At 31.1% G+C, this 15194-nt stretch overlaps 2 protein-coding genes across 2 annotated transcripts; both read right to left on the bottom strand.

The window, feature by feature from the left end:
• Positions 1 to 2141: 2141 nt before the first annotated feature.
• On the bottom strand, positions 2142 to 7254 carry LOC139509693 (uncharacterized; the record flags this gene model as incomplete). The annotated part of the gene is given in 3 exon segments (XM_071296237.1): positions 2142 to 4929; positions 5258 to 5732; positions 7221 to 7254. Coding segments are annotated over 3 exon segments (937 nt in total), but the record flags the coding sequence as incomplete, so codon positions are not given.
• Positions 7255 to 7728: 474 nt separating this feature from the next.
• LOC139509694 (uncharacterized) lies at positions 7729 to 10617 on the bottom strand. The gene is made up of 3 exons (XM_071296238.1): positions 10537 to 10617; positions 8238 to 9953; positions 7729 to 7733 (listed from the first exon to the last, which is right to left on the bottom strand). Exons 1-3 carry the CDS (start codon positions 10568 to 10570, stop codon positions 7729 to 7731), a joined length of 1755 nt encoding a protein of 584 aa, XP_071152339.1. The 5' UTR covers positions 10571 to 10617.
• Between the last annotated feature and the right edge of the window lie 4577 nt (positions 10618 to 15194).

Raw genomic sequence — 15194 nt, 5'->3', positions numbered from 1 at the left:
CTATCAGGATTTGTACACGTGGGTGAGCTTACAAGAACTGATGGACAGACGCTCAGTATTTCTATGTCCCAAATAATGCGTTGCATGGAGGACTAAATGGTCATAGACCCACATCTTCAGCAAAAATGTTTTAAATTAAACTGATCCTTTGTGAATTAATTTGATTTTTGATTTTTGGTGTTTAACACCACTTTTAACCAGGCCCCTCTTTGTGTATTGAAGGTGTAATTCACATGTTATGGTTATCATCTGCATAGTATAACATGTCATGTCTTGAGTCAAGATTGATTGATCAGTATTGACCGTCACTTTCCGGTAATGTTCTGCCATTTCCTGGCAGTTAGTTTATATTGGTGAAGGAAGCTGGAGAGAACCACCGATCTTTATTTCCCCTTTTAGTCAAGAGGTTAATATATCTTTCAAATAATAGTAGCTTCCATATATATAGGGGTTATTTTCGCGGGTTGTAAATTTTCGTGGATAGAACAAAATTACAAAAATAAATTCCACCAATTTAAAAGTGCAAATGATAAAAGTTTTGAATCTGCCAAAATAATAACTGCCAATTATTTGGTATACCGTATTCAATGAAAATCCTGAAATTTTACACCCGCAAAAATAACTCGCTATACAGAAATATATGAATTTAATATTAAGTTAGTGTTGTTACATAAAAAGATACACATGGTTATCTATAGTTGATAAGGGAGCTACCATTTGATTTTTAGGGGGGGGGGGGGGGGGGGGGGCTAGGATGAAATTTGAAAAAAAAGGCAGGACAGGATTTTGAGTTAAAAAAAAAGGCAGGATGAGTAACTTGGCCAAAAAAAAAAAGGCAGAATGACAATTGTTGTAAAAAAGTCAGGATAAGCTAAGAAAAAAAAAAGGCAGGACACAATTTATCATCCTAGCCCCCCCCCACCCCCCCCCCCCCCCTAAAAATCAAATGGTAGCTCCTTAACTATAATGCCATTTGGTCTCTATCGGAAAGTTTTGTAAAAGGCAACCATACCACATCTTCTTATTTTTATATGAAACCCAGGAAGGCACTTTGAAATCTCCACTACGGGTACATGGGAGACACAAAAAGTGTAAATTTAAGAGAAGTTCTGGCTTAAGACTCTTTAAGACTACCTATTTTTGAAGGTTCTTCCTGTTTGAATGGAATAGCTCTAAGCATATTTTATGATATATAGTTTTTATACAAAATACTAAATTTAAATAAAATATAACACTATTTACATATGAGAAGTTCAGATTCAAAGTAAAAGTGGATGATACAATTCAAGTAAGTCATTTTGAAATAAAAAGTAAAAAAATAAAGAATAATATTTAATAAACACAGCACCACATAATATCTATCATTAATTCTTTATGAAAGACTTCATATTTCTATTGCATAGCTGTTTTATAAATATATAAACAAAATAATGAAATTAAAATTGCTTCTTCATTAATTTACAATTGTAGTTTAAAATTTCAAACTAATGCAATCTTTACAAAAATTATGTATTTATTAAATTACCCTGTTGTGTAAAGAAAAAAATATAATACAGTATCGTCATGTTGGTAATTTTCATCAAAAATATATTATATCTTGGTAATTGTGAACAACAACAATCAAACTGACTGTGCAAAACAAACAGCATAATAGATAATATTTTTTGCACATGAATACTTTATCATTATAGATAGGTTTTTATTGACCTTATTTGAGCAAGATCTAGAATATGGTTGCCATGATGGAGGTATAAGTACACAAATTCCTTCATAAATCAGCTCAATTCACAGATCACTAGTTTTAAAAAAGAAGTATTTCTATACAAAATATACCTTTGCATAATTCATTGCTGCTGCATGTATCTATTAAGGATCACTTATGAATATCACAGTTTCAATTTCGTTAAACAAATGAGAAAATCTATTGTTTCTCCATCCAAAATGGCAGTCCAGGGAATTAACCCAAACTCAAATCATGTCATTCAAAATCTATTATTTGGCTATCAACATGTAAATAAAATTATCCTGATTAAGAGTATATTACGTCAATTGAAATTATCTCTTATACCATTGACCTAATAAAAAAAAAAAAAAAAACAATTGAGTTGCTTTGTAGTCATAATATTTTTTATTTTTCACATTTTTTTTTATTTAATATCTAAAATATATTTATTGATATTGTCCTAACATTGAATTTGAATATAATAATATGTAATATAACAAAATCAGGATAAATTCGTTACACAGTGTTCAATTGTCCTAATACGGAATTTATCGGATCAATAAAATTCTCGTATTAGGACAATTGCACACTGTGTAACTAATAGAATCACGCAAACTATGTAATCTTAAAGATTATAAATATTGTATCATTGTTGTTAAAACTGACATAAAAAATAGTGTCTGAATAAAATTGAAAGTAAGGGTAAAACTTTTCATTTGATATTATTATTTTTAAGGCTAATTTTCTCAATTCTGTATATTTTTGGCCCATTATGTTTTATAAGTTATATATCAGCAACTTATTATTCTCTTTTCTATTGTTTTAACCATTTTTTTTCATTATATTTTTTCCCCTTTTTATTTTGGATAACCCAACTCAGATCCTCTTCACTTTTGATGCAGAAGAAACTTTTAATTAAAGAAGACTCTTCACATGTTGTAGAATATAGAAGCTAGCCTTTTTAAAATTTGTTTTTAAACTATGTTGGCATTATATAAATTGCATGGTACATTTTGAAGAAATAAAATTATTGCATAAATTTTGATTTACAACTCTTCATGCTCTTAATAATTTATAAATGTAATGACTTAAATTTAACTAGAATATTTGAGGCAATCACAAAGGCTTTATACAAATCTGTTATAGTACAAACAGTCATGTTGATGGTTTATACGTTTAGTTATGTCTTTAGGTTAGAAATGAGACATCTATCAAATTGAAATCTACAGTTGATACAAGCATCAATAGCTTGTCATATCAAGATGAGAATTTTTCTATAGTCTATTAAAGCATGATGATAAATGTCAGGTGTGTATTTACAAGAACAAAATAGCACTAATTTGCCTATGGCACAGACATGAGAGAGGAAAAACAAAAATCTGACAATTTTTCTTTTGTCAAAGATAAATAAACAATTTAAAAAAACATCACTGAGAACATATATTTGAAGACAAAAAATAACATTAACAAACAAAATGTATTACATACATGAAATATAAAAAATCATCATTTTTCACCATAAATATATATATATACTGGCACTAAGATTCAATATTATGGTATATTTGGAATAAGTATAAACAATATTTATATGCAAAATATACAATTCAATCCAATAATTGGAAAATAAGAAGACAACAACATAAAAATATATTTCTCTCAATGCAACATCTAAAATTTACTGACCTTGATAAATTGAAAAAAATGACAACTGGATGTAATATTATAAACTCAAAGTTCTGATTACCACATAACTTGTAATAAATTAACATATAAATGATTCATTACAGTGAGCAAGTTTCAATTTATATTATGAGCTTGCAGTTGACTTTGTAGGCTAAAACTGTGATTTGTAACACAAAAGAATCACCACTTATTCCAATAATAGTATTAGTATATTGAAATAAATATATTGAGTTATCTCCCCTTGAACATGTTAGACAGAGAATATAGTACATAGTTTCTCATCACCAGGCAGTGTTCTACAACTGTGTAAAGTTTAATTAAAATTTGTCAAACTGCTTATGAAGTGGAGTACTTTCAAGGCATTTGGATGAACAGACAGACAGATAGTAGTACTTTGAAGTGAAATCATAAATTAATAAAAATTATAAAGTGTTTGAATATTTACAATCTTTGAAAACATTCATGTTTGAAAGTCCACTTTTTTGCATTTTTTCAAAATATAACTAATACATAAATAGATATATGGCAAAGTAGATTTATAATCAAACATATCTAACATGAGGAATTAATAAACCTTTTTTTCCACAAGACTTGTTCTATAACAGATTATATTGGGGCTATGCCTCTAACTGCCATGTCAAAATAAAAATGGTAGATTTTTTTTAAATTGGTAAAATCCCCTTTTTGAAAATACAAATATTCATCTGTCATTGATATAAATGCATAAAAGCAGAAAGCAGATATAGGTAACATGTATAAATAAATGAGACAGCAACTAAATAACAAAAAAACAAAAAAGATTCTTAAGTTCAACATTCAATCTTTAGCAATAGACAAATGTCTTAACAAAATGCATAGCTCTCAATGATCTTATTGTAAAAGTACTGTCACTTAAAATTATAGCAAACAATACATTTCTGAAACTCTAAATGTGTTTTTCTAATTTCATGTACAAAAATTCAAAATAGCAAGAATTTTTTTTTCACTGTTTCATAAAAAAAATAGATCTTTCCAACATAAAGTAAAAACACCAGACATCACATTTTAAAAATTTACCACCCTTGTTTTAAACTATAGAAGTGCAAATGCTGTTCATGCTGTTAGTCCATTCTTATTTATTGGAATGACACCATCAGTTTCTAGGTCGTTAACATCTTGTACATTTGGTGTTATGTCAAACATTTCTAACTCCTCCCTTGAACTGTCATCAACACCATCAGTTTCCAGGTCGGTAACATCTTGCACATATGGTGTTATATCAAACTCTTCTACAATCTCTGCCACCCTCTTCAGTTCACAATCTTCTAAGGCTTTAACCAGCTCTTCCTTTGTGGCATCATGACCTTTGAACTCTTGCCACTTTACTAACATAGAGTAAGCTTTTTCTTTGACATCGTGATGATTCTGGTCAATAATATTGATATTGCCTTCTCCTAATTCTAGATGCCGCCCAACATTTTTCCAGTCATTGATTAATTCATGGGAAACCTGAAGGAACAGCTTATTCCATGGATTATGTCCTACAAAATGTAAACTTTTTAGACTAATTCAAGGACAATTATATATCTTTTATAATTTTGGTGTCTCGTTTTATTTCGGAGTCTGTAATTCAGTGGTTGTAATTTTATTTGTTCCTCATATGTGTTTTATGTTTATTGTTTTGTATAGTTTTTTTGTTGTTGTGTTGTTGCACCATTGTCCCAGGCAATCATACCACATCTTTTCATACTTATATCATTATATTAAGGATTCTGAGAGACTAAACAAAAAGCTTATAAGATCGAAAAACTCTTATTTGATTCAGTAGTGCAGCCACCAGCTGCTTCAGAAAATAAATAGTTAATTTACCATTAGGCTGTTCCAAGACATCTTTCATTTTAGTAAATGATGGAGTTGATCCAAGTATACTCGGAATATTTGGCAGGTTGCCATCACCCCACACAGTAAAGCTGTATCCTACTTGACCAGGAAAATTGTTCCCTCTCTTGTCAGATAAAGAAGGAAGGTTATTTGAGGATGGTGGTGGAGTTACACATAGATAAAATTTATCCTGTTCTGGCAAAGGGGAATTACTCTGTATATCTAGATTCAACTTTGGTGTTGGTGGTCCTTTATTGGGTGTGCTTGTTTTTACATATGAGCCATTTGGTCCTGGTATAGATCTTATCTGGTTATGTTGAAAGTTATAACGAGTGTCCAGTTGACTTTCTGATGATGATGCATTTACTGCCTGCTTCTGTCTAAGTAAATCAGTATCAGATTTGTATCCATCCAACACATCAACTGCATTTGAAGATCTTGAGGATTTTATGGGCACTGATATCTGTAAAATGTTATAAAAACATAATTAGTCAGTGTGATACAATATTTATCCACTTAAGACAGTTAATTTCCAAATTTAAAAAGTGAGCTCAACAAGTGATTTAAATATTTAGAATTTAACTATTAAGTGTGGTTAAATATTGTAAGACATTTTTAACTAAAATATTTTCCTTTGGCTCATTGTCACTGAAAAAGCGATATAATGAATTAACCAGGTGCTCCGCAGGGCGCAGCTTTAAACGACCCCAGTGGTTGAACCCTGAATAGTTGGGGCAAATTTGGTCACAATATTCAAGCTTGATTCTGTCTAAATTTGGGTTGTGATCAAATTTTTGAAATAATATAGGTTTTTGTCACAAAATTAATGTGGTCAAAGATCTAACAAATCTATTGCATAATACTGTGCAATTGAAAATTTCTTCTTGAAACTTCTTTGAAAAAAAAGGAAGCCCTTCAAAAAATGGTAAACAAAAAATCCCCCCCCCCAACTTTTTGAACCCCTCTTGGAGCAATAACCCTTGAACTCAATCCCATGCTTTCCATTGCAGTATTGAACCTTGTAGTACAATTTCAAAGAGATCCATACACTTAAACACAAGTTATTGTCATGATTGTTTCGAAACTAGAATCATGCTTCTTTTTGGCCCTTTTTTGGCCCCTAATTCCTACATATTTTGGGCAATTAACCCAAAACTTGATCCCAGCCTCCCCTTTGTTATATGGTACATTGTGGTACAATTTCAGAGAGATCCATACAATTACACATAAGTTATTGTCTTGAAACTAGAAAAAAGCTTGTTTTGACCCCTTTTTGGCCCTTAATTCCTAAACTTTGGCTCCATACCCCCTAAAATGAATCCAAACCTTCTACTTGTGGTTTTAAACATTTCGGTATGATTTTAGATCAATTGAAATACTTCTACACAAGTTATAATCCTAAAACTAGAAAAATGCTTGTTTTGGGCCCCTAATTCCTAATCGGTTGGGACCATTATCCCCAAAATCAATCCCAACCTTCCTTTTGTGGTATTGAACCTTCTGAAAAAATTTCATGAAGATCTATTCACTTAAACTCAAGTTATTATCCAGAAACCAATGTGTCTTCGGACGACGATGACGCAGACGACGTGAACGACGCAGACGACGTGAACGACGCAGACGACGACATCATACCAATATACGATCCCAAAATTTTTTTGGGGTCGTATAAAAAATGAAGCAAATAAACAATATCCTGATGTCTATTGGTTTTCTCATTGACATACATGTATGTACCCCAAATCTTTTAAATTCACTAGCTGTGGAACCCTAGCTCTTTTAGTCCATGTGATATTTTTTTATCAAAAATTTAAATGTAAAAATATCCTTGTGGCGAATTTTCAAAACCACTACGTCAAGTATCCACGCAAATATTCTTTTTGTCATCAATTCCCTGAAACTTGTATTAATACAAGCATGACGAGTATGAATGCATCTAAAGCTTACATACCATTCTGTTGAATATTTTCCTGTTATGTGCACCTCTGGAGATGATCTTAAACTTTGGATCCTTTTTACTTTGTTGGAGTTCTAGTTTTTTCAATTTCATTTGTAATGCTGCCATTGAAAGTTCCGTTACTAGAAAAATCATTAAATAATGACATTTAAATTAATATCATGATTATGGTTATAGACCAATATAAGAATTTAAATTGGAATAATATTCAACAATTGACATTAATTTTCTATTTTATAAATGAGTAACACTGTTGATCATGAGTAATGAGTTGGTTATTTAATTTCCATATTTTAATATATTTCTATTCTGTTTCAAAATAAGAAGATTTTTACGACCATTTTAAAATCATAGTATAATTATAAAAGAATGAAAAAAGTAGAAAAGTAAAGGGTCTGTGCGCTTGTTTACGAGACATAAGCAATCGAAAATTTGTGAGGAAATGATTCTCTCTAGATTTTTTCAGACTTTAATCATAGGCTACTTTTTTATTGCCAAACTATCATACTATGAAAAAATAACAAAAAATTAAAAGATTTTCATCCATGGCTTTTTTTTAAAACTAGTCTCTCCAAATTATTTTAGAAAAGAATTCCACTCAAGCCAGTGCTAGGAGTTGTCATAACCTTGACAGTTTGTTTTGCTCCTTGTTGAAGACTTCACTTTGATTTTGAGATGAAGAACAGCAATAAAAGTGCTGTTCCTTTGCTTTTGTGTGTTTTGTTGTTGATCATTTACTAAATAAAAGTTGGGGTTAGCAGACAAACTTTTTTTAATGACAAGACATCATGTACATGGTTAAAACCATAAGATTACGAAAATCTGGCAAAAATTTAAAAACAAAGAGGAGCCTAATTATTCAATTAAGACTTTTAACGTTTAATGGTAAATAAAGAATAAGAATCAGCTAAAAAAAAATTTAGCGTGTTCTCCCATTGATTGGTGCAAACATGATAATGCCATTGACAATACCTTCACAAACCAAATATTCCAGAGATGTAAAATACTTACCTTTTTCAACTGATCCTGTAGATGATGCCTGGAAAACAGTTTCTATGGTACCAGTCTGTGAGCCAGGACCTTTGGTAGGATTTTCACAATGACATAAGCAGAGGATCGACCCATCTATGACATTTACATCTTTGTAAGACCTGTGTTTTTCTACATAAAATCCTTTATGTACTAAATGAAGTTCCCCTTCTTCCAGTTTCAGTTTTTCAGCAAATGCAGAAGTAATTTCTCCTATTTGATCATCTGGGTTATCAACTTTGACATGAATAAAATTTTCATTCAATTCATTATCTGTCCTATGTGGTAATGTTTTGTGGAGATATAGACGGAATATAATCCTACTTTCATTAAAAAGCATTTCTAAATTTGCTTTCTTTTCGATAATATCTTCTAATAAAATAGATTCTTCTAAAGCTTTGCTTTTATACAATAAGTCAAACTGCTTTGGCAAAATATCACATCTTTTAGAGATCTTGTTCTTTAACTCTTCAACTGAACACATAGGATATTCTTGCAAGGTAAAGCTGTCCATATCAGGTAACCCTGATTTAATTGTCAAGACTATTTTCTTAGTTCTACGAACAGTGAGCACAGAAGTTGAGCTAATTTTTATGGGCAGGTTTTGTATATTTTCAACTTCGTCAATGACATTTGAACTACTAGGAAGGAAAACTTCAAAAGATTTTGGGTTCCAATGACAATGTTTTGAGATCTCATGCCTAAGTTCGACTGTTGAGCAATCAGATCTAACAAACACAGTGAATGGATGCATGTGTCCTCTATCTTCGCCAATAATTCGGACCCTTAACTGAATATAAGAACACGGCTTAGGAGTAAAATGAACAATGAATGTTGGATAAGAATGATCAATATTGGTGTCTCTCATTAACTGTTTTTCATTGAAGAGTAAACAAATGATGGCCTTCATATTGTAATCAACTCTTTTTCCCATGTCATCAGTGATAGAAAAATCTGCAATGTCTTTTCCACGAAATTCCTTCACTTCTTTAGCTGCTTTCTTTAAATAAGCTTTAAAAAACTGCTCGATAGTATCTGTTGATAACTGCTCTATATGTAAAACTAAAGAAGACTGGTAGGATTGGTGGTAGGAAAATTTTACTATGTTTGTTTTAATTTTCACTACATCAAAATAGAAAGCATTTCTCTGTATCTGGTTCAAAATTTCTATTTTCAGTGTGGTTTCTCCATTTTCATTGTCATAGCACAGTTGAAGTAATTCTTCTGATAACTGTTGCTTAAGGAACTGAATGTTGTCCAGAGTGATTGGCTTTGGAAGTGATACACAAAAAAAGGGAACTGGACTTTCTAAAAGCATTGCATCGTTGCTCACATGAATTGGTGTGTTTGCAAAACTTTTAGAAATGATAAATGTTAATTGTTTTGTTCTTTCATTTGGAAGCAATACAAAGATAGATTGAATAGAAGAAAGGAAATCTTTATGGTTGGTACCAAAAATTTCAGGATATCTGTCATTGTTGAGAACATTTGAAAATGGTCTGCCATGTTTTAGAATTATGTCTCGCTGGACCAGCTCAAGGTTCAACCTAGCATTTACTGGTACGATAACAATTTTGCCAGGCACAAGGAAACAACTGGTTGAATCACAATCAAAGATCAAGAATCGATATACTGGCTTATCTGATGACAATGAATACCTTTTATAACTGTTACTGCCTTCCTCAGAGTTCAGTGACTCTGAAAAACATATAAAATCATGAAATGTAATTGTAATGTTTGCATAAATTTTAATTAGTAAACAATGGTAAAACATTAAAATAAATCATTCTTGAAAAAAATGTTGATGCACCTCATTATTTTTTTCTTCTTTTTTTTTTTGGGGGGGGGGGGGGTTGATTGATCTATGCTTTAAACCTCTTGCTGCCAGTATTTTTTAAAGGTTTAATTTGTGTGCCAAAAATATGACAGTTGAATGTGTGTGATCACTGATGTCATATGCCCAACAATGACATTTTTGTTATATGATGCCAAGCCATAATGACTGTTACAATCAATGTACATTTTTGAGCCATTGGTGAATAATATACCTGTTTCATCTAGTTTTTTAATTTGAAAGAGATACTGCAATGCTGAGAAGATTGCGTAAATATTTTTGTAAATTAAAACATGGACATATGTGTCCATCTGGTATAGCTGGTGTGTACACATGTGTATCTCCATCAGCAAGAGGGTTTATGTCCAATGATAAATATTCTAAGCATGATCTGGATGATGTGTATTACCAAATTTATGATGTTTTTTTTAAATAATAAATACCTACCTACATCTGCGTCAGTACTGTTATAAGATGCCATTCTAAGACCTCAATTTATGTTTTCTCATGTCTTTTAGTTTTATAATCTGTAATGAAAAAATGTATACACACATGACAATATTCCTATTATAACAGACAATCACTTGTTAACCCAACACCAGACATAATGACTTTAATTATATGGTTATTTGTGTACATTTGTATGTGTAGACTTCTTCTTATGTCTGGTGTTGTGTATGCTAGAAGATATTGAAAGTCTTCATTTATATACGCTCTTCCATTGTGACTTGGAGATCGAAAATGCCGACCCAAGCTAAACACACTGGCACATTCATCAAAAGTATGACAAAAAGATACATTGTCCTAATTAAATTACCTAGTTATTAACACCTTAATTTAACAGTTTAAAATTTTGAAAACACTACATAATCCCAATTTGTGACAAAACCTCGAATTTGCTACTCAAATAAGTGATTTAAAAATCACTTATTTCATAAGTCCCCTGACTGATGACTTTAGACTTGAATTTAAGTCATCAAAATAAAACTATGCCTTTACAGAAATGCCTTCCATCTCAACTTGTTAGCGACAAGCACAGTTTTTAATTAACCCAAACGTGGTGGAAATTGATTTTGGAGTTACTTCCCCTGTTTTAGCTTATTACAAATTTGTGCTCTAAAAAAATTATCTAGTATAAAAAAAAGGAATAAATTACCAATTGAATATATAATAACATAATAATGTTACCTTAAAGATATTAACTGTCTTTGAACATATTAAAAAAAATATATATTGCAATTTCTACTTGATAATTATACTTTTAGCAATCCATGTTCTAAACATTGTTAAATTAGTAATGATCTCAACTTTAGATCATACCGACCGTGCAAGGGCTGTATAGCCAGTCAAGGTCGTTAAAAACTTCCAATTGTTGTCTTTAGATCATATGATGTGTATATATGGAAGTGTTTAACGACCTTGACTGGCTTTTCAACACCTATTCTTTATAATGGTTAAAGCAGAGACATAAGATATATGTGTATATATGTCTCTGGTTAAAGTGAAGTTAAACTGTAAAAACATAATATGTTGATGAAGATGTACTATATCATTCATAACTACACAAACAATGAAATAAAGACTATAGTTGAAAAGCATCTTTATTTAAAAAAAAAACATATACAGTAAAAAAAAAAAGAGATTTGTTAACTCGTGATACACACAGAAACGTAGACAAAAAAATGAGCAGTGCCTTTTCTTATCATAAAAAGTGCCCTGCCATCCACTGGCATCCTGCCCCTTTTGATTTCTAGCTAGAGCACTGGTTATCTATATTACAAATCTTTTATGATTTTGAATATTTACATACCATGCATACATGACAGAGGAGTTGCTGCTCAATGTTAATTTAATTGATGATTGATTGTTGTTTGCTTTTCGCTGCATTAGTACCGAAAAGCTATATCGCAGCTATGCAGATCAATGAAATCTGTCTCTTTATTTAGTTAGTATAGATTTATAATGTACATGTATCTAGTTTTCAAAAGCTCTACACATGTGTTGTATCATTTGTTTTATTATTTGAAATCCCAATGTCAAATTCGAATTAAGAATTCCCTGATCTTTGAAATCCCTAGCTTAAAAACACCCATTCCCTACATGTAAGTCCTGAAAAACGTCCTGCACCCTCTTTAATATACCCCTAACCATGATGACAGGTTAAGCTCATCTTCATGTCGATGTGTACATACAGAATAAACTAAGGACAAACTTGGCACCCTTAGACATGTTAGAAGGTTGTGATAAAACTAATATTTTAAGATAGGACTTCATTTAAACAGCTAGAAGGCGTTTAACACCATTAAAACAAAATTTACAATAATTTGTGCTATAAATCATATTCAATTTCATTTATATCATGTATATTATCTATTGGCCCCACAAGATTTATCTTATCGCCGGCTATTATTAATTTTTTATACCTAGATGTCGGCTAAAAGGTCTACAGAGTTTATGTTCCATTTTTATATACCTTTAAACCTGAGAATAGTGTGAGTTTAACGAGTTCTGTGCCATAGGGCCGATGATCGGCCCAAAGTCATACTCCTTTCAGTGCCAAAGGGCCGATTCATCGGCCGATTGAAATGATGTTATGAACTACGTAATGTACTATGACGTCGCCGTTTTTGTGATAAATTTAATTCCTTTGTCTTGAAACATTCGCGCGTTTTTTTACCAATATTTAAAAAAGATATGAAAGGGGAGCTTCTTTATGAAATTTATGAAAATAAAATTATGTAAGGATGCGTTTATAAATATATTTAAAATTATATAATATTTAGAACTATAGAGTTTCAAATCCACTCTTTTTTCCCGAAGCTATTGCAGTAGGCCATTTAGTATATTTATATATTCTAGGCTTACCTTTCCTAAACTGCCTATTTAAGCATTTACTTTCCAAAATTGTAAGAATATAATAAAAATAAAATTTTACATACATAAAATATAGAAGATAGAAGTTATTCAAATACCTTTACAAAGAACGGATTAGAAAAAGCGCAAAAAAAATCAAAAACTTAAAAAGATGAAAAAGTACGCAAAAAGTGCACTACATGTTAATGACGTAATTAATCTAATGACGTGATTCGTTTATAACGCATCCATCGGATTATTGCTAATCCTTATCCGTGGTTATCCTCCTGAGTGAGGGATCACACATTATTTAACCAGAATGTAGGCCATACATGTATAAAAGAATACTGCAGGAAAATTTCAAAACCATTGCCTATATCGTGCTGATTTTCACAATTCATTCGACGAAGAAGTTTGTCTTGGTAATATACATTTATGCCCATGTTCCATTAAAACGCCACCAGAGAATTTTAATGCATGGAATACATTTCGTTAATTTCTTTTTGTTTTGCTGCGTTTAATTTTTCTAGGCTTTATACGGCATACTTTTATATAAATTTCAAAGGCAAAACAGTTAAACATGAATAATACAAGAGATACAAGGAAAATATTTAATATTGCATTTATCGTGTGAAAATGCAATGTCCTGTATAGCATCGTAAAAAAAGAGTATTGCCAGATTGTGCCGGCCAAATTAATATTCCAGGTCAACATGACACTTTTAATTGATACATGTAACATGTTTCCTAGTAAACTACATGTTCTTTGATCGGTGCATGTCTGTACTCATTTATTATTTATCCCTTCTTCCATTTGTCTTCCAAAATAAAAGATAGCAAAACCGCAAACAACATGAAAACTTTGTGAACAATTATACATTCAAAATTACAATCACAGTAAATTATTATTGTACGGTTGTCAAGAATTAATGAACACATTATTTTTAATATTAAGATACGATAGAAAATTCCTATTAAAAAAAACTCTGACAATGTTCGATCAGGTCTTTATTTTATACAATTAATTGTTTGATGACATTTCCAAAGATCATATAATAAGATCAAAACGACATTTGAAAAAATTGCCCGGTCGAAAAGAAGACAGTGTTCTGTATGTTCTGTACGAAATGTCCCTGGTTGCAGGAAAGGGCCGAAACATGTATATGCATGTGTGCTCTCTGTCGTAAAATTGTTCATAAACCATGTAGTAAATATAAGAAACACGACAGACGATGTAACACCGACGAATAAAATATCTTTCTTGAGAAATGTTAATATGAATCTTGAATTTTGTATCCCAAGCTCATATAATGAAGTTGTTCATCAAAAATAATGACAAACTTTCTTTAATTTATAAGATGTGACAAATTAATTTGCATTATATCTTTTCGTATTACCGAATTTTGACTCGGGAGTATATGATTTTTAGACAGGTTACCTTCTCTATAGTAGGGAATTTCTGGTATTAGTTCAAGTGAGGGCAACTAAAAGAAGTAAAGTCAAACTTAAAATCGGTGCAATTAGTTTTTCATGTTTCATGGAAAACATAAAATAGTGACCCTCCCTCAAAAAAAAAATTACCTTATCTTGTTGCTTTTACTAGAACCGGGACCAGAATATCTTATTACACGTAACTTGTCTAAATATTATAACTTCGGAGTCAAAAATCGGTATTATATGTCAGAAAATGGACTATTAGTAAAAAAAGTTTAATTTCCCGCCACTTGCAGTTAACATCTTTTGGCGCTATTATACCTTTACTATGACGTCAACGTTTTTGCGGTCTTGTTAAGACAATCAAAAAAAGCATTGGCACTGAAGGGGTTTTGTTAACAATTTGTTTGGCAGCGAAAGGGTTAAACCATTAATCAGGTTCAGCTGTTCAGACCGTGCCCTTCCAGTAAAAACAGCTGATTGCATAATTTTTTCCTATTCTAACTCTGATACTATTTATTCTTTTAAATTCTAACCAATGCATAAATTTTTAAATAACACATTTTTAAAATAGACAAATTTTTAAATGCGGTCACCCTGCAAATAGGGTGGACTTCCTGTATAAACATCAACATTTTCCATGTGTACATGTATGTATTATTGTATACAGAATAAACGAATGACAAACTTGACAACTTAATGAGATGGTGAAAAAGTAAGATTCTAAGAGAGAAATTCATTCAAATCACTACAAAAATAACTTTCAACACCATTTGAAACACGATTTACCCAAAACTTGAAAAGAAATTCGTCACAAAA

The sequence above is a fragment of the Mytilus edulis genome, unplaced genomic scaffold (assembly GCF_963676685.1).
Source record: "Mytilus edulis unplaced genomic scaffold, xbMytEdul2.2 SCAFFOLD_2034, whole genome shotgun sequence".
Taxonomy (NCBI): Eukaryota; Metazoa; Mollusca; class Bivalvia; order Mytilida; family Mytilidae; genus Mytilus; species Mytilus edulis.
This window is presented reverse-complemented; position numbering and strand designations above follow the sequence as displayed.

Bases quoted from the DNA above. Each gene is read 5' to 3' on its own strand.
- LOC139509694 (XM_071296238.1), bottom strand. From the start codon at position 10,570: ATGGCATCTTATAACAGTACTGACGCAGATGTAG. The intron at 9,954-10,536 runs GTAGGTATTTAT...TATGTTTTTCAG, and splicing joins CAGTACTGACGCAGATGTAG to AGTCACTGAACTCTGAGGAA.